We start from the raw sequence: 22010 nt of genomic DNA on the forward strand, positions 1-22010 counted from the left end.
CTTCCGGCGGACACGAAGGTCACGCGGTCGCGGAAAGAAACACTTCCGGGTGTAGCCGACACAGGACGTAACCTCGGTGTTACCGGTAATTTGTGCAGCAAGGCGCTGTTCTTGCCGAAGGATGGACTCATTTGATAATTTAAGCGCGTCGGAGAAGGCGGAAGCGACGGAGCTCCAGCGTATGATCGCCATTGAACAACAGAAAGCACAGTTCCAGGCACAGGTTTGTATGCTAGCCGCTAAAATGCTAATTTGCTACCTCTGGGAGCCTCACAGAAGACACGTTTCCCTAGTGGCCACTGGCGGTACTGCATCTTAGCAGCTACCCTGGCTATGCTATTTAGCAGTAGCAGCAGAAGGATGTGTATCACCAGTGTGCTGATGCCCTCTCTGTTTATACCAGGTTCACACTTTCACTGATGTGTGCTGGGACAAATGCGTGGACAGCCCAGGCTCGAAGCTGGACTACCGGACGGAGACGTGCCTGCAGAACTGCGTGGAGCGTTTCATCGACACCACCTTGATGATCACCAACCGCTTCTCACAGATGGTGCAGAAGGGCGGCCACTGATGGGGCTGGCCCACAGAGGACGGGTTCATTTCTAACTGACCATTTCTGCCCTCGGCTGACTGCTGACAACAGCATTTAATAACCCCATCCAAGTCCGAACGCACTTTCTTTAAGGAATTGTCTAAAAATCGGTCCTCCAATAAATGTACATAACAGGATGACGTTGGATGAGTAAAAACATGTTTAATGTTTCACACCACTTCAGGGCAGAGTGGAAAGCAGTGCAGGAGAAGCCTGGGTGGCTCTTGACTTTTTATTTGATTGTTTTACCTGTGTCTCAAGTGTCTGTAGCTGACACATTAAATCCACCATGTTGGGAATTATGCATTTGAGCTGTAGTTTCCTCTTCACACAGCCTATCAGACAACACTCTGAATTATGCAAATCTACCTGTCGTACCAATAAAGTCACTGATTTGGATTATTATTTTTGAGAAATACAGTCTCGTTTTGTACAGTGACAGGCCAAAACACGCATTTTTGTTACAATAGAATAAATACAAAAATCTACTGGCGAGTTCATGCTATTCAACTGTTTCTACGCGGACGTTGAGTTTGCTGTTAACAAGCTACGCTTACAGACACTAAAGTGTGAGCTTGTTGATGTTTCTGGCCGCTCTGAGCGCAGACTTCATGGCCGTTTCGATCCATCCGTGTGGCGTGGCGGTGTGTTCCCCTGCGAAGTGTACCCGGCCCTCACTCTCGAACAGTTCTCCAGCATACTGCCCCTGCTGGTAGGGGGTGAACAGTGCAAAGGCACCCAGGCTGTAAGGATCTAGGCCCCACTTCTTCACCAGCCCGCCCGTCCACAGAGGCCTGATCCGCTCACCGTGGATCTTCACCAGGTCCTCCAGAACCACGGCCATCAGCTCATCGTCATTCATTCCCTGGAAGAGGGTGGAGTCGTCGGAGCAGGTGTAGGAGGCCAGGAGGGCACCGCCGGCAGTCCCGGAAAAGGCGTGACTGGGATAATGGATGAAGCGAGAGGGCCGGTCGGTGATGCTCTTCCCCCCTCTGATGCCATCCTTCTCCCAGAAACGCTCGCTGAAGCTGAGGACCACCTTGGTGGAGCTGGCGTAGTGGACCGAGCGCAGCGCTTCCATCTTGTCCCCGGACAGCGGGGGCTTGAAGTCGATGAAGAGGGTGGCCTTGGCGGTGGGCGTGACCAGCACGTAGTCCACCGTCAAGTTGCTCAGGGAGCCTGAATTGCGCCGGTCCTGATACGCCACCCTCACATTGGTGCCACCTGATTGGTCGATCAGCTTGACCTTGGAGTTGAGCAGGATGGTGGCGTTCAGCAGCCGGTAGAACGAGTTGGTGAGGTGCTCGAATCCATCCGTCACTTCAAAGTATCTACAGGTGAGAACATTCACGAGCTGCATCTTAACAATTCACGGACGAGCTCTCCACGCTAAAAACTGCCTGGTGCCACACCGCCCCCAGGTGGCCAAAAGGACACCTTCACTCACTCGGTCTTGTCGTTGATGTCGGACTGTATGTAGAGCATCTCGACCAGTGACATGTAGAAGAGGCTGTTTTCATTCAGAATGTCGCCGATCATCCTCAGAGCTCCGCGGCTCAGGTTCCCCTCCTTCACCAAGTACTCCTGTAGGACACAAACTCCCGTTTTCCGAACAGAACCACCCGTGGCGAAACACTGTCAATGTCAAGAAGCTTTACCTTCACCGAGTACGAGTCGTATTTACCCAACATGGCGCGGCAGCCCATGACCACGAGGTCATCTCTCACCTGCACACGGGAAACAGGCGGTAAATCGACATCACAAAAAGAAGCAGCTCAAAGGTGATGCAAGGGTTCAGGTAAGGCTGTTCCTTTCTAGGCTACAGCAGAAATGCTCATTAAAACATGAGTAAACGTTAACACCGACCTTCTGGAGAGCTTGACCGAAGAGCTGAGCGGCCGACTTCCCCCTCTCCTGCTCAGCCAGGGGGTAATTGAGCAAACTGGGGTTGATCTCCACCGCGTACGTCTTCTGAAGGCCGCCGTTCACGAAGTAGTAGGTGTTGATGTCATCCTGGACGAAGTGGTCGAGGGAAAGTTGTAGCTTGGCGGCGAAAGACAGCAGAATCCTGAAGAAAGGAGCGAATCGGCGGGTTGAACTGGTCTGTGTCTGAGTTGACCAACAGCTAAGCCCCGCCCCTTTCCCAAAGTATCTGGTTAATATTCTTAGAGATAAACATTTAAAACGGGAATCTTGTGCGGCTGAAGCTTTAGCTCCTTTGTCAGGATCCATATTTTACTTCAGACACTTTAAAAAGGGGTAATCCAAAAAATCCCGTGGTTTCATTTCGCTTCAGCGATTGACCGTTGTCATGGTAACGACGAGGACCAGAAAAATAAACAGAGGCACGCTTACTCACTTGTGGAAGCTGGGTATCCTCATAGCTCCCACTTCCACGTACCAGCCTTCTTTCCTGTTGCGGAACGTCTCCACGCGTCCTCCAGTCCGGTGACTGGCCTCTATTATCGTCACCTCATAGAAGAACATTAATATGCGTTTTACGTTGTAGCTCGAACAGGAAACACGCAAAAACCATCAACTTATTTTACTTTATGCCCGGCATCCTCCAGAAACTTTGCCGCCGTCAGTCCGGCAATCCCCCCGCCGACGATCGCGACGTGGCGCGGGGACTTGGTGGCGGGAAGTCCCTTCTCGACGATGTCGAGAAGCTCCGAGTAATCGGCGTCCTGCAGGCACTCGAAAAGAGGATCTCCAAAAATCCCGCCGACAGCGAACACCACCACGCCGACCAGCGCCAGAGGAACTGAGGGAGGGAGAAGCCACAATAAAACCACCAGGTTCTACGTCCGGGAATGTTCTCAGTCATCCGGGTCGAAGAGAAATCCTGGTTTACGGGAATTCAGCTGGAATTCTGCTGGGTTTTTTGAGAGGGTTCTTCAGTTCTACATTTACTGGTGGGAATTCTGGGAGGCTCGTAAAATTGTAGTTGCTGTTTTTAGATCTGAGGGATTAGAATCAGAGTTCTGAGCAGAACCGGTCCTGGTGGCTTCAAAAAGAACTAAAACTCCGTATAAAAATCCGTTTTACACACAATATCTAGAAAAATGCAACCTCTGGCATAAATTTACTGTCCTTAAATTCAGTTGCATTACAATTTTGGCCCAAATTTCTTCCCGTACTTTCGTGACCCATAGGAGCCTGTAAGTAGTTTATTAGGAGAAAACTGCATTTGACATCGCATTCTTGGACTTTTAGTCAGGTTGTGTTTACATGGTGGGTGTTTTTACAACCCCCGCTGGTACAGACTCGTTCAAAAAGACAAAAAAGAAACACATCCGCTTGATTTAAGACTTACAGAAGGTGCAGAGCGCCGTGTGAGGGATCATCTTCACCACAGAGCTCCAGATGTTGGATCTTCTCCTTCTGCCGTTGATGCTGTTTGAGGAAGATGAAACCTAAAGATAAAGAATTTTAAAAAAAATCAGGAAAATCGGGATCAATGTCCTTAAACACACAGGAGGCAGGCGAGGGTGGACTTCGGCTGACCTTCAGCAGAGGTAAAGTTTGGTAAGTTGTTGTAAAACTGTTCATGACTGAGGAGAAAACGAGGAGCTCCGGCCCAACTAAACCTTCACTCATCCATACCCGCAGTTGCCTGGAAAAGCTGGTAACCAACTAAACCCAAGGCCACTTTAAGAAAGGACCCCCTTCCTCGGGTCCTCCAGAAATATTTTCCCACAGCGGCTCCGGAGTCAACCACACTGAACAAATCAGATTAGTGAGGTTACACTAGTCATCGGCATACCTCGTTGACTCCGTCTTCACTCCTTTCAACATCTGAAATGCGCCGGAATCCATGTCACACTAATCTAAACGCTAGAGCTAATTCACCGGGATTAGTCAATAAAAGAACCCATTTATTCTCATTTAGCCAGTTCATGAAATCACAGCCTCAACTCAAACCCCGAAAGATTTGTTCTTTAATGTCTCTCTGCGTTTCTTTTTAATTTACTGAAGCGGGAGAAAGAAAGACGGGTACTTACTTGCCCACAGCCTTTTGTGATGGAGCCGACCGACCGGGCAAGTTTTTATCTTCTGCAGGAGGTGAAAGCGAAAGAAGACGTCTTGAAAAGTTTCGTTTTCCAGACAAAAAAAAGCAGCTGAAGTTTTTGACCGAATGAGTAACAAGAAATGACCACAAGATGACCCGGCATGAGGAGGAGCAGGAATCTGTTCCTAATCTTTGATTTTCTGACTGATTTGAGGATTAAGGTGCCCTGAGGGGAAACTCACCTGCTCAGGTGCGACTTAAGCATCACGACGTCTTATGGCGACGTGAATTTATGCACCATCCTCAGCTGAATGCAGAATTATCTGGGGCCAAGGGTCGGGTTTTATTTCACATTTTCCTCCGCATGTGTGGAAACGCAGAGTTCAGTGACCTAAAGAGGATTCAAATTGAGGTTTTGCATGTTAATGTATAATAAGAGGTGTGAATTCTTAAAAATAATAGATGTTCTCAAAACCGCTGTGCCGCTTTGATGCCCTCTACCACTAGGGTAAAGTGATTTTCTGATGCACAAAGGATGTGGTTTTAAAATGTGCATCTGCACCACTGCGGTGCAGACGGCTGAGTCGACTTTCATTATAGCCTTTGTGTGAAAATACACATTCATCTTTTATTTTTCTGAAGGATTTGCACATCTCTCTATTGCTTCAACTGGTAAAACTATATCAACAGTTGAGATCAAATATAATGTCCTTATTATAACACTGTCACTTATTACATTCACATCAGCTACATACAGCTATACATATGAGAGCTATACAGGGGTATTTTTTATATGAAGAATTATTAATATCGAAAATGAAGAAAATTCCGGAACCAAACTACATATCCCAGGAGTCTTTGCGAAGAAGAAGAATAGAAAGTGTAGTTTTTTCATGCCCGTTTCTCATGCCGTTTCATTACCGCTTTTATATTGAATGTGTTTGTAGCGTATTTGCTGTTACGATTGAATAAAAGCGGTTTTCACGACCCCTTTTGCCTCATATTTTGATTTATTTGAACGCACGTCACAACACCGGAAGTCAACACCGCAGCCGCTGGGCAGCGCTCGCAATGAGCGCTATCAAATCTCATGCAGGTACAGTCTTGTTTTTCATCTTCAATGTATAGATCGCGCGTGCGATAACGCGCGACGAGACGCCTGCTCACACATCCCATAATAGAAGGGCTCCATTTTACGGACAGCTGCTAAGCGACGCCTGGCTGTTTGCGCTGCAGGCTAATGCTACGTACACAGAAAAGGCACATTTTCTTTATTGACAGTGGATTTAACTGTGTTATTAAAGAACGTCACAATCAAGATTTCCCCTTTAATATCACAGACTCGTGTTGTTAATGTCAGTGGACCTTTTAGCATCGAATTGACCGGGAGAAACATATTAAACGGTTCCGAATGCGTCGTTGTCGCCGCTAATGGAGTTCTCCATCTCTGTGGATCACCGGCCCATTATTAGATAAGCTGTAGAAGATGGGTGCGGTGGTTTAGTCCCAGAAGATAACGGTGCCAGTCCTGTTCATCCCAGCAGAACTGGGCCTTAATGTGTGAAGGTCCAATTATGTATTTGTCACCACAGCTAAAGTCCTCCAACTGGTTTCCTCCAGCGCTGTTCGAGGGTGAGATGCTGCTCCGGCACCCATGATCTCCACCTTCCATCCCGAGGGTGCTAAAGGACACGGCAGCCCCTCCGGCGCCGCCATGGCCGAGGTGCTGGGACAGAGGAGCCTGCTGGGCTTCGGCGTCCTGCTGGCGTGGCTGGTACTGTTCCACCTGCTGGTCAACATCTGGCTCCTGTGTGTGTTCACCAGCCTGTTGGTGGTGTATGGCGGCTGGCTCACCTCACAGGCCATCCTGGAGTCCAACAACCTGGTCCACCTGGAGAGGTTCATCACCCTGGAACCGGTAAAAGTGCCGTTTCACAGAGTGTTGACGCGGTTCGAGTTTATTTAGAAGGGTTTTGTCCTAAACCCCAGGTTCCCTCCACCGAGGGTGACGAGTGTCAGCTGGATGAGGAGATCCACAACACGGTCAGGAAGATCATCAGGGACTTTGTCGCGTCCTGGTTCTCGACCGTGTCCTCCGAGAGTGCTTTCGAAAAGGAGGTCCAGGCGGCGATGATCTCCATGGCCATGGAGATGAAAAGGCGCGCCAGACAGGTGGACAGGAAGGTATCTGGAGCCGTACCGGTTGTTTTTGAGAAGCCAGAACAACCATAACTGTAGAATTAACAGCCGAAAGGGTCATTGTGCTGTTTTCTCTTGTTCCTGGCGGCGGCAGGAGCTGACCCACAGGGTCCTGAATCTCTTTGGCTGCCACCTGCGAGACTTCATCCGAGCCAAGGAGCTGTGGGGCGAGCAGCAGGGGCCCCCGGCCGAGGGGCAGGGCGGCCTCTGGGGGGCCTACTCCCGGTTCGCCACGCCTCATCTGGCGGTGACCGACGCCGCGCTGGAGGTGAATTACACCAGGGCGGTGGCGGACCTGCTGCTGCAGGTGTTGGTGCCGTCGCCCCACCTGGAGAGCCGCACCGGCCGCTTCGTGGTGGGGGAGCTCATAACCTGCAACGTCCTGCTGCCTTTCTTCGCCCGACTGTCTGACCCCGATTGGCTGAACGGCCTGATTATCCAAGTGTGCGGCGGTGCGGATCCGCCAGAGGATCGACCGGCTGCAGGTCCTCCCGCGGTGGCGCCGACAGAGGCCCCGCCCCTGCAGGAGGCAACGTGTCTCAGCTCGCCTCAAGGTCCTCCACTCAGAACGGAGACGGAGGTGAGCTCACCTGAGTCCGCTGGACGTGACGTCGCTGACGCCCAGGAGGCGCCCCGCCCACAGAACACCACCGAGGAAGAACCCCCAGGGTCCTGCCTGAGAGGAAGCAGGTCCAGCTTGTCTTCTGAGCCCGAACCCGACTCTCCTTTTGGCGACTGTAATCGAATTCAGACGGATTCCCTGGTCAAGCTCGTCCAGGAGGGGGCGCTGTGCGCCAGGCAGACGGCGCGTTCCTCCGCCGAGGACGACGACCCGGACCTGGACGACGGCTATCTCAGCCCGACGGAAGCGTCCTGCCCCAGACTCCTGGTCAATTCCGGAGTGGAGAGCCTCCCGATAGCTGGGTGTGGAGACGGGATCCCCCGAGTCAGGGAGGCCAGCTCCCCCCTGGTGACCCCCTCCAGGGAGCTCCACCTGGGCGTGGAACAGGGTTCCCCGGGAAACCTCGGGGAGCTGAGCGAAGGCAGCCCGCTGCGCAGCTCCTCTCCTGTTCCGTCCTTCAGCTTCGACCCCCTGAGCAGCCCAGAGGGGCCGGTCATCATCCAGAACCTGCGCATCACCGGAACCATCACGGCGAAGGAGCACCGAGGAACCGGCTCGCACCCCTACACTCTGTACACCATCAAGGTCAGTTCGAGCTCCGCCCTCCTCTGATCGTGCACGACAGAAGCGCTGAGGCGTTCCTTAACGTTCTGGTTCCCAGTACGAGACGGCGATGGGCTGTGAGAATCCAGGCGGCTGCCAACCGGGCCCAGACGGCGTGGACGTGGTGCTGGCGGCGTGCGAGCACCCTTCGGCCGTGGCCTACCACACGGTCAACAGGAGGTACAGCGAGTTCCTCAACCTGCAGACGCGGCTGGAGGAGAAGGCGGAGCTGCGGAAGCTGCTCAAGGGTAAATCCAGTTAGAGCCCCCCCCCCCCGGAGAGGCGTGGAGGTCCAACCTGCTTCTGCGGTTCTTTCAGGCGTGAAAGGTCCGAAGAAGATGTTCCCCGACATGCCGTTCGGAAACATGGACAGCGAGAAGATCGAGGCCAGGAAAGGGCTTCTGGAAACGTTTCTGAAAGTGGGTGAAATCCGGCATGACGGCGCCGCCGAGGCGGCTCCGCCCCCGTCTGACGCCTGTCGCCTGTTGCAGCAACTCTGCGCCGCGTCCGAGGTCGCCGCCAGCGAGGAGATGCGGGAGTTCCTGGCGCTCAACACGGACGCCAGGATCGCCTTCGTGAAGAAGCCCTTCATCGTTTCGCGCATCGACAAGGTCTCTGCTTGGGTTCTCATCCTCCTCGTGGGCGGGGGGGGCGGTCAGGTGATGAATCCACGTGTCTTTCAGATCGTGGTCAACGCCATCGTGGACACCCTGAAGACGGCGTTCCCTCGGCCGGAAGCTCAGAGCCCGACGGAGGATGAAGCAGAGGTGGACGGACTGAAGCTAGGATCTGAGAAGAAGAGCAAGTAGGACTCCTGGGGGGGCGTTAGCCCCCCGCCTCTGAAGTTACCTGTTATTTATTGATGATGGGATGGCCTCGTCTGTCCCGCCAGGTCTCGCCTGAGGTTCTCCAATAAGAACGTCCCCTTCGTGAACGGCGCCGAGGTCAGGCCGGTTCAGTTCAGCTGCGAGCAGAGGAACACGGTGAGGCGCTCTCCTCGACGAACGCGGATTCTCGCCCGTTTGTTTTTAACGTTCTCTCCTGGTTTCAAAGGTGTTCAGCAGGATGTCTCTGGGAGAGTTGGAAACCTGGATCACCGAGCAGGAAAAACTGGCCTCCGCAGCTGATCCAGAGCGGGAGGAGAGTCCAGAACACGCAGAGGTTCTGGATGTCCGACTGAGGGAGAAGCACGTTCAGGAACGCGGTAGGAGCGAGTCAGAGTGGAACAAATTCTCAGAGTTGTTCCTGCTTTAGCCTGAGTTTACTGTGTTTATTTGCCGAGTTATGAGTGAGATTTCCCCTCAAAACAGCCAAAATTCCTCTTAATCCCGGAGGCCGAGCTCTTATCTGTTGTGGAGCGGCGGCAGGCTTCCACACGACGTGGAGTTTGTTGTTTTCCTGCCTTCTCTCGGCATTCGAAGAATGTGGACGGTTTCCAGTTAACGCCTGCACCTCCAGAGCCCGGCCACGCGGGGGCGCTGCTAACACGTCTATGCTCAGAAAGCGGCGGCGCGATGATATTCCGTGTTTTTGGTTGTTTTAATCCCTTTTTCCACGCAGGATCGGAGACGGCGCTGGCCGAGGTGGCCCTGAACATCGCGTGCCTGCTGATCAGGAACCAGTGGAGCTGGCTGTGCACCGAAAACATGCAGAAGACCGTCAGACTGCTGTTCGGGACCCTCATCGACAGGTGACGTGCAGAGAGACCCAGAAAGAAACCGTAAACACAAATGAGCCGGTTTGAACAGGACGCAGGTTGTGGTTCGTTCAGACCGTCGCAGACTTTCAGCCCCCGAAGATTCGGGGTTATTTTGGTTATTAGGTGTAATTATAGTCGGCTTTCCAGACATGACGCCAACGCGTGTCCGGGCTAAATCGGGGAAATGCGGAAAAGGCAGCGACGTCTTGGTTTGGACAATTAAGAGGTCCAAAGTGGATGAGATGTCCGTTGGGAGCTGCCAGGAACTGTCGTCAACGCTCATCAGGGGTCATCAGAGGTCACCAGGACGGGGAAGTGTGGGAGGTTTGGCAGGATTTCCGTCTCCGTCTCTCTGATCCGACACTTCAGGACCGGAAAAACCTGAGTTCCACCATGTTTATCTGCTGGTTGAGCAGCGTAACGAGGGCTCACACCTGGATCTGGTTGGAGGTTCCTGTGTCAGGACCCCCCCCCCCCCCCCCCCCTCCTGATCTGCACCATCTCTTCCACTGGTTCCTACAGGAATGAAGTGATGGAAACAGCAGGTCAGGAGACTCTTCAGACTGTTTATGCTTTGGAAAGCTCCCGTCCAGCTGCTCCAGCGTTGAGCCTCTCCAGATCCATGTGTGAGGGCGCCGGGGCCACGCGCCCCCCCGCCCCCCCCTCGGACCCACACACCCTGCAGGAGAGCACCTGACACGGCCTCTATAAACAGCTGTCCCAGGTCCATGAAGCTGCCGGTAAACAATGTTCAGTGTTCTCAGGTTCTTGTTGTGCTCTCGGTGTCGTGACCTCACGTTCCCGGGGGGGGGGGGGCCCGGAATACCGCTCCTTCCTATCAATACCCCCCCCTCTATTCTGGGAAGCTGCATCAGCCCAGCACGAAAGGCCGCGCACTTTTGTCCAGCCGCGGCTAAATCAGGCGGCGGCCTGTCAACATGCACGCCGCGGCGTGGAAGGAATCTCCGCTGGTCACGCCGTCCCCCAGAGAGGACGCCATCCCCGAGAGAGGACGCCATCCCCGAGAGAGGACGCCATCCCCGAGAGAGGACGCCATCCCATCCCCGAGAGAGGACGCCATCCCCGAGAGAGGACGCCATCCCATCCCCGAGAGAGGACGCCGTCCCCGAGAGAGGACGCCATCCCCGAGAGAGGACGCCATCCCATCCCCGAGAGAGGACGCCATCCCCGAGAGAGGACGCCATCCCCGAGAGAGGACGCCATCCCATCCCCGAGAGAGGACGCCGTCCCCGAGAGAGGACGCCATCCCATCCCCGAGAGAGGACGCCGTCCCCGAGAGAGGACGCCGTTATATATTTTAGGGCACATTTTCAGCCCGCTGGGATTGATTGGCGACCCAGCATCCAGGACCCAGATCCCAGGCTCCAGGACCCAGCATCCAGGACCCAGGCCCCAGGCTCCAGGACCCAGGATCCAGGACCAGGCCCCAGGACTCAGTCCTCCCGGTGTGTGTACGTGTGTGTTGACAGGCCTGGCTGGAAAAGCCGTCCCTCTGGAAAGTGGGACACGTCCACAACATCGTCTCTGGAAAGCGGGGCAGCAGCCAGACGGGCGTCGGCGTCCTAAAACCCTGAAGCTGGAGTCACTTTTGGGGAGATTTCTGTCTCTGTGTCAGCTGTGGGGGGGGGGGGCAGATAAACGAGAGTCTCGTCTGTCGTCTTAGATGTGGGGGGGGGTCGGTTGCACGCTCGGCCTGACGGGGCTCTGCTGCACCTGTCCCTGTGACGCCAGTCTTTATTTTCGTTGATGCCTCCATAAACAATCGGAGCGGCGGCGAGAGCCTCGCTGACAGCTCGATGCTGGAGGGGAGGATGGGGGGGTTGGACCTGTCAGCAGTCTCCGCCCCCCCGCCTGACAAACGGCGGGTCGCAGCGATGCCGGGGGGGGGGGGGCAGTTTGTGTGTCAGCGTCGCGGCTAATGCTATTAGCGGTGTGTGTGTCTGGCTCTGGAGCCGCTCTAATCCGGGTCTGAAGGACCGTGTCAGACCAGGTTCTTTATCGCCATCCGAGGGGGGGGGCGATGTTGGAGGCGGGAGCATCAGGAGCTCATGTCAGCGCAGCCTTGGTTCTGGTGTCCACCCTGAAACCCAAATATTGGCCCCCGGTGGTTAACAGGACGACATGCGCCGCGACCTTTGACCTCTGGGCGGTGTCCGTTTCCGCAGCTCACCTGAGCCGAGGTCGGTCTTCGGTCGGTCCCCGGAGACGTGCTTGTGCGGTGACGACCCGTCTGCTGGAAACTGGGCCTGGGTTTATTTTAGCACAAACGGGCCCCAGCGGGACCGGACCGGCGTTTGCCATAAATGGACTCCGAGATAAATCCCATTGGAGTCCAGCACAGGCACTTTTTGCCCCGGACGGGGCACTTGTCCAGGTGGAGGGTTGGACCCGAGCCCGGTCAGCACCGGTTGTGAACATGTGATCCGTTTTGGGTCCTTTTCCCCCCAGTTTCTGATCCTCTCTGGGGGGTTTTCCTGTCTAAGTTTCCCATTTTAGGACATGGTTACTGGGAACGCCGCTGCAGCCTGGGCGCCGCGTACCCGCCTCCTGGCTGACGTGACTCCGGCTCGTGTTATCGCCGTGGTAACGGCACCAATATTGGTTCCACTGGCGATTGATTATTACGGGATTGATTTGAACCCCGATGCCCCTTCTGATGAGCCCGGATCTTTTGTCTTTAAGTAGCCGCAGCCCGCGGCGGCCCGTGGCTGCTGGCTCCGCCCACTTCCTGTCCTGTGATGTCACCGCAGCGGCGGGTCGACAGACCGTCCGGTTCCAGGGCTGCAGGAGCGGCCCGATGTGTCGCCGAGACACGTGTCGAAACAGGAAACGTGCTGCAGCGTCTGGGATTGATCAGGCGCTCCCAGGATTCCGGCATTCAGCAGAATTCCTCCCACCTCTGGAGCGCGACCACGATTCCACTCGGACGGGATTTTACCGCTGAAAAGTAAATTGGATCGTTTGTTTGATTGCGTGAGCGACGGTCACGTCTCACATTTTCCCCTCCGCGTCAACATCAAACCCCACGCCAGATAAATACATATAGTTTTCCCCTCCTGAGACGGAATCCAGCCCGGGCGCAGGCTCGCTACGTTAGCAGGCGTTAGCACGCATTAGCACGCGTTAGCCACTTATTAATCCTTTATTTACAGCCTCTACTGCTGGGACTCACTTGTCCTGCAGTCAGTCCGGCACTTGAACGCATCCTGTCAACCCCCAGGTGAGGATGCTATGCTAATGCTAATGCTAACGGCGGTCTTTATCTCCCGGGTTGCTCTCAATCCTGAGGGAAGCGCCCCGAGCCGATGCTCTTCGGGACTTTTCCAGTCTCGGTTCCTTTAGGTCCTCTCTTGGAAACTGCGGTTTCGAGGATTCCGAATAACCCGAATCTATCAAGATGGGTTAATCCGACATGTGAAACGAGCGTCCGGGATGTTGGGAGCAGCGAGACGATGGTATCGAAGAGGAAAAGTCTCCTGTATCGCCTGGAAACGGGACAGCGGGAAAGTGGCGCTAACTTGGGCCGCTGGCGTCGGAGTGGGGGAAAAGTGTCGTGCGGAATCGGCATCGGTTTTTATCCTGGAACAACAACAGCGGAGGGAGCGTGTTGATCCCGTTTATCGGCCCACATGTTTCCCCTCGGAGCGCCGGGAAGGGGGGGGGGGGCAGCTGAAGCACATGGAGGTGATTTCACACAACAGACGCTGGAGTCGTGTTAGCATCCACGTCCCGGACGCTTGGACGCTCTTCCTGTTCCTGCGACGCTTTAATCGGAATTCTCTGCCCCTCTCGAGCTTGGAAAACATGAGACGGGAGGGAACGGTGCGGGGGCGGTTCCACAGGTGGAACCAATCAGGGCGGAGCAGGTAACGGCACGCAGGTGAATCACAGGAGGGGAAACATGCACAGATCCGTGTTTAGCTTTGGTCGGAATAAACACTGACTCCCCGGACTCACGCAGCTATGGGCCGTTTGTCCCGCCTGGCTTTAGCGGGAAGCTAAAGCTTTAGCGATGTTTGCTAGGTGGCGTCGGAGCGCGGGAGCCTTCTGCCCCGGCACCAGTTGCCTCTCCGCTGCCTGGAAATTGATGCAAGATTTTTCCCCCCCTGGTTTCAGGAATTCCACAGAGCTCATCCTTTGGAAAGATCCGCTTCGGTCGCATCTGTCCGTCAAACCGACGGGGTCGACCCGCGGACCGGCCCGCTGTGGAATCATTATGGAAATTCCGGCTGTGAAAAGTGACCGGCACAACGGGTCCGTCCACACCCCGGCGGGAAGCGGCGCGGCGCGCTAACTAGCCCGCAGCAGCTAATGAAATAGCTTTATTAGGGGCCACATGTGGCGAGCAAAAGGAGCCGAAGGCCCAGAGGGGGGTCGCCGGTTCCCCCCGCGCTGTTGCGCAACACATCTGTGTGTTAGGAATGTTTCAGGGGGTCTGCGGGTCCTGGAAAAATCGCCGCATCTGAAATCGTCTTATTTACGGCCCCAGAACTCTGCGTACAATTAGCAGCCGCAGCTTTACGGGCCGGGCCGAGGCCCCGGAGCTGCCGCACACACACACACACACACACACACTCGTCACATGACCTTAGATCCAGGGAGGGAATGCTTCAGTCTTGGGATCAGCTCCACTCGGGCTCCGCTGCGGCGTGAGCCTTAAATCCTGGTGGGAACGCGCCGCGGCACAGGCTACGTTCCCGGCTGGTCTGGGACCAGGGCTAAAGCCGGCCCGGTCCGGTCAGGCGTGATGATCCGACCCGACCTCTTGACCTTCCCACCTAAGGTCAGGAGGTTAAGTAACTCCTGCCGAGGTCGTGGCACCAGCTCCAAGTGTGGTGAATGCGGCTAACCGCTAACGTGCTAACCTCGTGTCCGCGCCCCTCAGGTGGCTGGACGTGGGCGTGGCCAACCTGACGTGCACCAGGTACTGGGTGGTGTACCTGCAGGTGATCCAGGAGGCCCTGTGGCCCGGAGGAACGCTGCCCGCGGAGCCTCCGGCCGAGCGCAGCCGGCAGCAGAAGGACGCCACCAGGCAGGAAGCGCTGCGCTCCCTGATGAGGCTCCTGCCAGGTAAACGCCAGGTGTTCCTGGGGGGGGGCGGGGCCATCGAGTAACCTGCTGTCTGTCTGTCGTAGACGCCGTTTCTGACATGGTGGACCCGCACAAGTACCAGCGGAGCTGGCGGAGCGCTCTGGACTCCCTCCAGGACCCCGATATCAACAGGTAAGGACGCGAACGCCGGCGTCCGGAAGGACGGAGCTTCCTGCTGCAGGAACATGTGGCAGAGCTCCGTGATGAGAGGAAGGAATGCGTCTGCTGACGCTCCGCAGCGCCGTGGCGTGCCGGGCCTGGACTCTGGCGTCCTGCGAGCCAGCAGCTGGTCCAATTAGGACGGGCCGCAGAGGCTCCGCAGGCGACGCTCACCTGGAAGCGAGCAGCAGGCGGCGGGTTACGCAACCACCTGAGAGGGTTTACAGATGTTTGCTGCTCCCGGTCTGTCACGGCACCGGAACGCCGCCGCTTCCCGATCACCTGTGGATCACCTGTGTATCTGCTGCCTGTCGGTCGCCTCCGTCTCAGAACAAACCCAGTTGGGTTCCAGGTGTTTCCTGGGAGCTCAGACTAATGTGGCACTATTTTACCTGCTCAGCTAATGCTATCTTGGCTCCGCCCACCCGCAGGTGACCTTCAGCCTTGTTCTCTGTGTCCTCTCAGACATTTGGTCTTCTGCATCCTGGACCTCCTGCTGGAGCTGCTGGTTCCTGAGGTGTCCGACGAGGGCTTCCAGAGCCGCCTGCTGCAGAAGCTCTCCGGGAACCCCGAGAACTCGGCCGCGTGACAGGAAGTGACAGGAAGTGTCACTAACGCCGCGCCGCAGTGTCCTGGGACGTGTGGGCCAGATCTCCCCCTCTCGGTTCAGATGGACTTTACATCCTCCTCATCCCCACCTCCTGGGCTGACCCGGACCTTCCCGAACCTCCCGACATCCATCTCTCGGCGCTCCGCTGGGGTTCGCCCCGTTATCGCCCCCCGCGGGCCCGTTTTTCACCGTCCCGCTGGTTCCACGTGCAGCCACGCGTGACTGTGACATAATCATCCCGAGCTCCGAACCCTCCGGGGGGGATGTGCTGTCGGAATTTTCCCGGCCTTTAACGGCCCCCCGGACGGTCGTTTGGGCCGTCACGTCTAAATCACGGCGTTCCGTAGATCTCAAGTTCTTCTTCTGTGGGTTAGCATCAGACCACGGGAGCATTCCAGGATATCCTGAGCGTGGAGCGGTTAGCCTTCGGATTGAAGGCGCGCGTCCGCGCGGAGGCCCGGTCCGACTGAATCATTCCGTGAAGAAAATCCTCTTTTTTCTCCCCCATTCCGACATTTTGCACTTTGATCCTGTGGTTGTGCGTATTTATTTATTTATGAGCGGAAGCTCCGATTGAAGACTGAGCGTCGCTACGAGACGTTGCTATGAGACGTTGCTACGTGCTTTTGTGGATTTAGCCTGATGAAGGCGCCATCCCGGAGATGCCTTAGAACGACTGTCTGACCATCCGTCTGGCGATTTTATCGTTAAAACTGGAAACTTGTTTTAAAAATTCCTAATTTTTCTTTCATTCCGGTTGTTTCTGTTAAAATGGCCGTCGGCTGAAACCTGCTTTGATGAGGAGATCAAAGCGTTTAACGTCATTCAATGAATCTGTAAAAAGAAAAACTCGAATACGACTCGTTTGTTGCCTGTGTGGTTGCCGTGCCAACGCCACAGAGAATCTCGCTACAAATGTACTCGGATCGGCCTTTTTCTCGTATTAACGTGACTTTTTTATTTGCACAGTGATAAAATCACTAAGAATTACGGATGTAAAGGATCTTACAAAGCAGGAACGTTGCTCTCGTAACGACGTATTAGCTTGAATTAGCGCTCAATGTTGCGTTTAAGACGTCCTCCACGGCAGACGGGACCCATTTTACACTGTAAAAATCTCGTGGAGTCGCCAGCACAATCATGTCGACACAATAAAGTTCCCCGAAGGGGGCGTGGCCAACCCGACTGTTGTGTTCTCTCCCACGGGGCGGGCGCTAGCTTTTTACGAGAGGGGCTTTTACGAGGTTTCTTTCAATTTGTCCCAGGCACGCTTCGGCGGAGTCGTCCGTGCGTGTGGTGTCGTTCAACCTTTCCCGACTGTTAGCTCCCCCGCTAATTTGTTACAGCCCATAAAGTCGTAACTCGCCCAAAACAAACCGAGAAAGCGGGACTCTAAAAATGCCGTCGTAAACGGCGGCGTGGAGCTAAAACAACACCAACAAAAGCGGGTCAACACTACATCCGTAGGTGCGCCCGGTGGCGTTAGCCTGGCTAACCTTTAACTAGCCAAGTTTCATCGCTAATCTGAGGAAATTAGCCCCGCCCTGAACAGGGCTACGAGACGTTGCTACGAGACGGTGGCCGGTGAGGAAGGTCGCTAACTGTGACGTCAGAGTTATTCCCTGCCCCCCCAGGCAGGTCCGGGAGGCACCACTTCCTACCCCGATGCCCCCGTCCCCCTGGACTAGGGTAAATCTGGCCTCACCAGACCAGCTGAGCTAAAGCTAACTGAAGCCTGCAGCCACTTTCCAAAGGAGCTGGTCTATTTTTAGAACAAGCAATTTCGTCACTTTTTGCTATTTAGGGCGAAATGAGCCCAAACATGCTAGCCGTCGGTCTCCGTGGCAACGGGATGTTTGGAACGCCTCGCTCCCGCCGTCGGTCCTGTGCGACCCGCGGCCTCCAGCTCCAGACGACCTACATGGAAACCACATGTTCTTCACCCACGACAGGTTACGCAACACGTGCACGCCCCCACAAACGCGCACGTTCATTCCAGCTCCGGTTCGACAGGCTCACCGTCTCTTTGGTGCTTTTGTTTACAGCCTTTTCCAGGTTTTGACTCACTTTTAAACCGTGTTTAAGAAGTCATTAAAGGCCTCGTGGCGCCGACTAGTGGCGATTTGACAACTTTAACTTTTTATTTTTGTCTAAAGAAAGAAAGAAACGGACACATCTGTGAATATTTAAGAACATCTGTTTGGTTAAACTCCGCTTAAAATGCTCAAGCTGTGACCGCTGGTGATCACGTGTCGTCGTGGTCGCCTGTGATGGGGCCGAGTCGCCGCTAGATGGAGACAAACCCCCGCTGGTGAGTCGGCGTCAGTCCCCCACGCGGCCGCCGGGGGGCGCTGCTGCCCCGCGGCTTCGACCCGCACCTGGCGGCGACGAGCAGCCGTGAAGAAGAGGTGGAGGCGGAATTAACCATGACGGTAGCTAGCTAACAACGGTTGTTGAGCTTTAGCAGAGACCCCTGCGTGACGTCAGTGACGCTGGTCAGAAGGGGCGGGGCAACGGCGACACGCCCCCTGCCGCTAAACGGTAACTAATTTAGGTTGCGCGTTGAAACTAAAAAGACTAAATGTTGCTAACGGCTAACGGTTAGCATTCAAGCACATGAAAGAAAGCTGCCTTTGATCTTCTGCGTGGAGGCATCAAAGAAAGCGCTGTCGCTGCCTTTGATGTCATGTTTAGCCATGTAGCCGACGCTGCTACGCCGCACCGTCGGCTTCCACCAAAAGCTAACACCGCAGTTTTTGTTGCTCCAGTTGTGACGACGCATGGGGGCGGGGTTAGTGGGGTCAGCTGACCTCAGGGTTTAACCTCGAGGGGCCGATGACGACGTTGAAACTGACGCGTTTTAAAAACCCCGATAACAATATTAGCATGCCGGTGCCTTACAGCACTGCTAACTCAATTAGCTTCTTTCTTGTGCTTCTGTGTTTTCATCTGTTGTTGCTAATGGCCTGCTAACAATCAGATAGCCATCAGAGGAAGTTAGCTTGGAGCGACACGCGGCTAGCACCCCTGCGTTGCTCCGCGTCCTCCCCTTCAGGCCTCAGCTGGTCTCTGGGATCGAATCAGTCGGGAGCTAATGGACGTTAGCGCTGGTGCGGCGAGAGATTAGATGATCAGGGCAGCATCTGGAGCTCGGCCAGAGCGCCGCACCTCCGCTAATCCCAGGGGAATATCGCGGAGACGAGACTCGCGGAGACGACAGATGAAAAACACGAGGCCGACAAACATCCAAGCTAGCTGAGGGCAATAATCGCTTTAGCTTCAGCTCTGGACGACACAACCGCCCGAGGGCGCCGCTAAAGGTCAAAGGTCCTGATGACCTTTAACCGCTAATTAACCTACTGTCAGAAGTTTGCGTCATGGAAAACACGCGATATTAGCGTAATTCTGGTTTCTACGTAGATGATTCATTAGCTGCTGCCCCGCTAACATTGACAAACTATGCTAGCTTTGATGCTAACGTTGAGACTGATGAACAGTCACTCTTCTGGATTTCTGCTGAATAAAATGAGTCATTAGCATCACAATGCTAATGTGTTTAGTTATGATTAGCCCCGTTCATATAAATGTGGAGGCGGGTCCCCCTCTACGTTGTTGCTCCTTCATGTTTCTAGTGGCCCAGATGTTACATTTTATCCACTTTACAGTCTCGCGATGTGCTAATTGATCTACAACAAACCTCCAGTCGGTCGTGGAAGAGTTTACTTTGTTCCCTTGCAGCTAGCGTAGCATCACCGACACTTGAGTAAGCTAGCGCCGAGGACAGGCGTTGCTGTTTGCGTTGTTGAAATGGGAAGCAGATCTCTGCAAATGAAGAGCGGCTGATTTTTAAATGTTTTAATCTGCGGCTCCTCTGTAAAAGACGCGGAAAGTTAGCATTTTGTTAGCACGTGTCCAAGAGCGCTTTCAAGAGCAGAAGCAGATGAACAAGACGGAAGGAGGGAATCAAAGTCCTGGAAAAGAATGATGCTAGCTAGCATGGAAGAAGCATTTCATCTGTGGTTTTTTAGGCTAGCATTAGCATGTAGCATGCTCTCAGATGAGGCGTCACTCTGCCCCGCCAGCTTCCAGATGCCACAGCTGCGGCTGATCGGACCCGACAGATGTGGAGCCGCAGCTCGGATCGTTTTTTCTCTGGGAATCGCAGAAAACTCCGATCAGGTTACGATTTCCCATCAACGCAGTCACCTGTCCGGGGGTGACTATCGCTGTAGCATTAGCATCAGAAAGGGTTCCAGGTGGTGGGGGAGGGGATGGGTTCACGTTAACGGTGCCCCCCCCCCTCACCGCTAACAGTTAGCCCACACGCTGTCACGCACGGCCTTTAGCTCGTGCTAACGACTGGAGTCACTTCCAATAACCCTGTGAGGCGTCTTCAGGGGTCAGAGTCTCCTCGCCGCCGTCGCCTCTGCTAACGTTCACCGCCGCGGCGGCGCGGAGGATCCCGAGAACAGCTGAGACCTCTCAGCTTTTGACCCCGCCCCCCTCGCCCCCCCCTCCCCCCGCAAGATTCCTCGAAGAGCGAGGAGGCTTCGCTAATCAGCTGCACCTGTTGCAGATCTGGGAACGCTCGGTGGGAACGCTCACAGGGACAAACGTGCGCACACGCACATGCACGTACGAACACGGGGGGGGCGGGGGGGGGGGCCTGTCTGTGCGATCGGTCCCTCCGGAGGCGGCTGAGGTCAGAGGTCAGGCGAGCGTGTTGCGATGGCTGCGGAATCCGCGGGACTTTCCAGCGCGGCGCTGCCGCGCGCGCTCATGATGTCATCGCTCGGTGTGTCACAGCACATTTGGAAGACGTTAGCGCCGCGGCTACGCTCTCACGACGCGGTGCAGGAAACGTCGCTCGCCAGGTCGCGTTCCCGAAAACAGGATCCCGGAGGCCGCGCGGAGGGGGTTTGATGCTAACAACTCCAAACAGCCGCGCGCTTGTTGCTGCTCCCCGCGGGGGGCTAGCGAGGGGCTAGCAGCGCTCTCTGCCCCCGTTAATCCGATTGTCTGATTGGTGGTTGTGTAGCGTCCCCGCTGAGATTAGCATTCCTCCTCTGTCCGACTTGATTGTCACCATCGATTCTGGTTAGCGTGACATTAGCCAGCGTGCGTTTGCCCACAAGGCCACTTCCCAGGAGGACCCTCGCGTTACATCAGAGCGCCGCTGTACGTGATCCCGCTGAAGTTAGCCTCCGAGAAGAACGCCGAGATAGCGGGGATGCTAACGGGAGACATCTTTTCTTTGATGTAATTGATGAGAGCAGAGAGAAGCTCGTAAACGTGCGACGGCTCTCGGGTTGATCTTTGGAGCGTTGACGCAACTGTCGTCCTGGTGGAAGTTTTTTTTTAGCTTAATTCCAGCTAGCGCGCCGTCCTCGCCATCGGCGGCTAACTAGCGTGTTTGTTTGATCAGGTCGTACGGACGGAATTTAGCTGTGATTGTAACGTAAACACGCGGCGTTCCCGGAGCCGAGCTTTGTTTAATTAGGTGTCCTCTTCTGCGGCGTTAGCATGTGCCGCGGGATGTGTTTTTAATGGCGGCAGGGTTGCGGCGTGTGGGCGGGGCCACCACGCTAGCTTGTGTTTGGACAGCTGTCTTCATCCAGGCGCCTCTCCCTCGCTCCTCCTGAGTGACATCATGTGATTGATTAGCGCACGCCGCAGCTCGTGTTCGTCTCTGCGGTTAGCAACCTCTTTTCGGCGACCTTTGACCTTTCACTCCTCAGTGTCCGAACCCTCTTTAGTCTTTTCGTTCACAGCGTAACCACAAGCTAACGCTACAATCCAACCACAGACCTGCTAATGATTAGCCTGCATGATGTTCTTTAGTCGTCTGGTGTCACTTAGCGCCGCACACTTTTAGCTGTTAGCAACTTTTCCCCCAAACAGCTCATGAAAAAACATCAAAGAAGTTTTTTTTTTAACGACGGCTAATCCAGAGGCTAATTACGCTGAGCCACTGACGTCTGTTGACATAACAGCCAGCTAACGCAACATGTCAGACGGCTACGACGTGTGCGGAGGTGAATGAGGTGTAAAAGTTGGGCTGATTAGAAACCACGTAAAGAAACTTTAACGATCTCAAGCGCGGCTACGTTAGCGAGACACTGTTAGCGTGACACTGTTTGCGTGACACTGTTAGCGTCTCTAAAATCAGTAAGGTCCACACGTCGGGCGTGTTTTTATTTACGGAAGTGATCGGACATCCACTTAAGCTAATTAGCACAATTAGCACAGTTAGCACAGCCCTGTTACGCAACCATGAGGTGAATCCGAGGAGGAAGACGCCAGCAGACGGAACACGTGATTCCCCTGTTGCCTCACGCTCGACTCGTCCCAGCTGTGTTATTTTTGTGGCGTCTGCTAATCTAACCAGCCACCCATCGCGCT

The 22010-nt window shown here is 54.9% G+C and overlaps 3 protein-coding genes across 8 annotated transcripts; 2 read left to right on the forward strand and 1 right to left on the reverse strand.

Annotated features, from left to right (window-relative positions):
* The first annotated feature begins 9 nt into the window (after positions 1-9).
* Positions 10-895, forward strand: timm8b (translocase of inner mitochondrial membrane 8 homolog B (yeast)). The gene is made up of 2 exons (XM_003977022.3): positions 10-223; positions 404-895. The coding sequence occupies exons 1-2, from the start codon at positions 122-124 to the stop codon at positions 569-571; spliced, it is 270 nt and encodes an 89-aa protein (XP_003977071.2). The 5' UTR covers positions 10-121; the 3' UTR covers positions 572-895.
* il4i1 (interleukin 4 induced 1) lies at positions 735-9389 on the reverse strand. Of its 4 annotated transcripts, none has more exons than XM_029843396.1 (8): positions 8878-9389; positions 3909-4008; positions 3142-3356; positions 2952-3064; positions 2459-2660; positions 2251-2319; positions 2040-2176; positions 735-1923 (listed from the first exon to the last, which is right to left on the reverse strand). In XM_029843396.1, the coding sequence occupies exons 2-8, from the start codon at positions 3937-3939 to the stop codon at positions 1155-1157; spliced, it is 1536 nt and encodes a 511-aa protein (XP_029699256.1). In that variant the 5' UTR covers positions 3940-4008; positions 8878-9389; the 3' UTR covers positions 735-1154. The 4 variants fall into 4 exon arrangements, with proteins under 4 accessions (XP_029699256.1, XP_029699254.1, XP_029699255.1 ...); XM_029843394.1 differs by lacking the exon at positions 8878-9389 and adding an exon at positions 4597-4931; XM_029843395.1 differs by lacking the exon at positions 8878-9389 and adding an exon at positions 4359-4565.
* On the forward strand, positions 5428-16790 carry snx19b (sorting nexin 19b). Of its 3 annotated transcripts, XM_029843392.1 has the most exons (14): positions 5437-5700; positions 6197-6522; positions 6594-6788; positions 6898-8010; positions 8087-8276; positions 8347-8447; positions 8520-8639; positions 8712-8833; positions 8921-9011; positions 9082-9232; positions 9589-9718; positions 14634-14818; positions 14884-14971; positions 15464-16790. In XM_029843392.1, exons 2-14 carry the CDS (start codon positions 6259-6261, stop codon positions 15585-15587), a joined length of 2874 nt encoding a protein of 957 aa, XP_029699252.1. In that variant the 5' UTR covers positions 5437-5700; positions 6197-6258; the 3' UTR covers positions 15588-16790. The 3 variants fall into 3 exon arrangements, with proteins under 3 accessions (XP_029699251.1, XP_029699250.1, XP_029699252.1); XM_029843391.1 differs by having other exon boundaries at positions 5428-5700; positions 6225-6522; positions 8520-8833; XM_029843390.1 differs by having other exon boundaries at positions 5429-5700; positions 8520-8833.
* Positions 16791-22010: the final 5220 nt, after the last annotated feature.

Source organism: Takifugu rubripes, chromosome 11 (genome assembly GCF_901000725.2).
Source record: "Takifugu rubripes chromosome 11, fTakRub1.2, whole genome shotgun sequence".
NCBI classification, from domain to species: domain Eukaryota; kingdom Metazoa; phylum Chordata; class Actinopteri; order Tetraodontiformes; family Tetraodontidae; genus Takifugu; species Takifugu rubripes.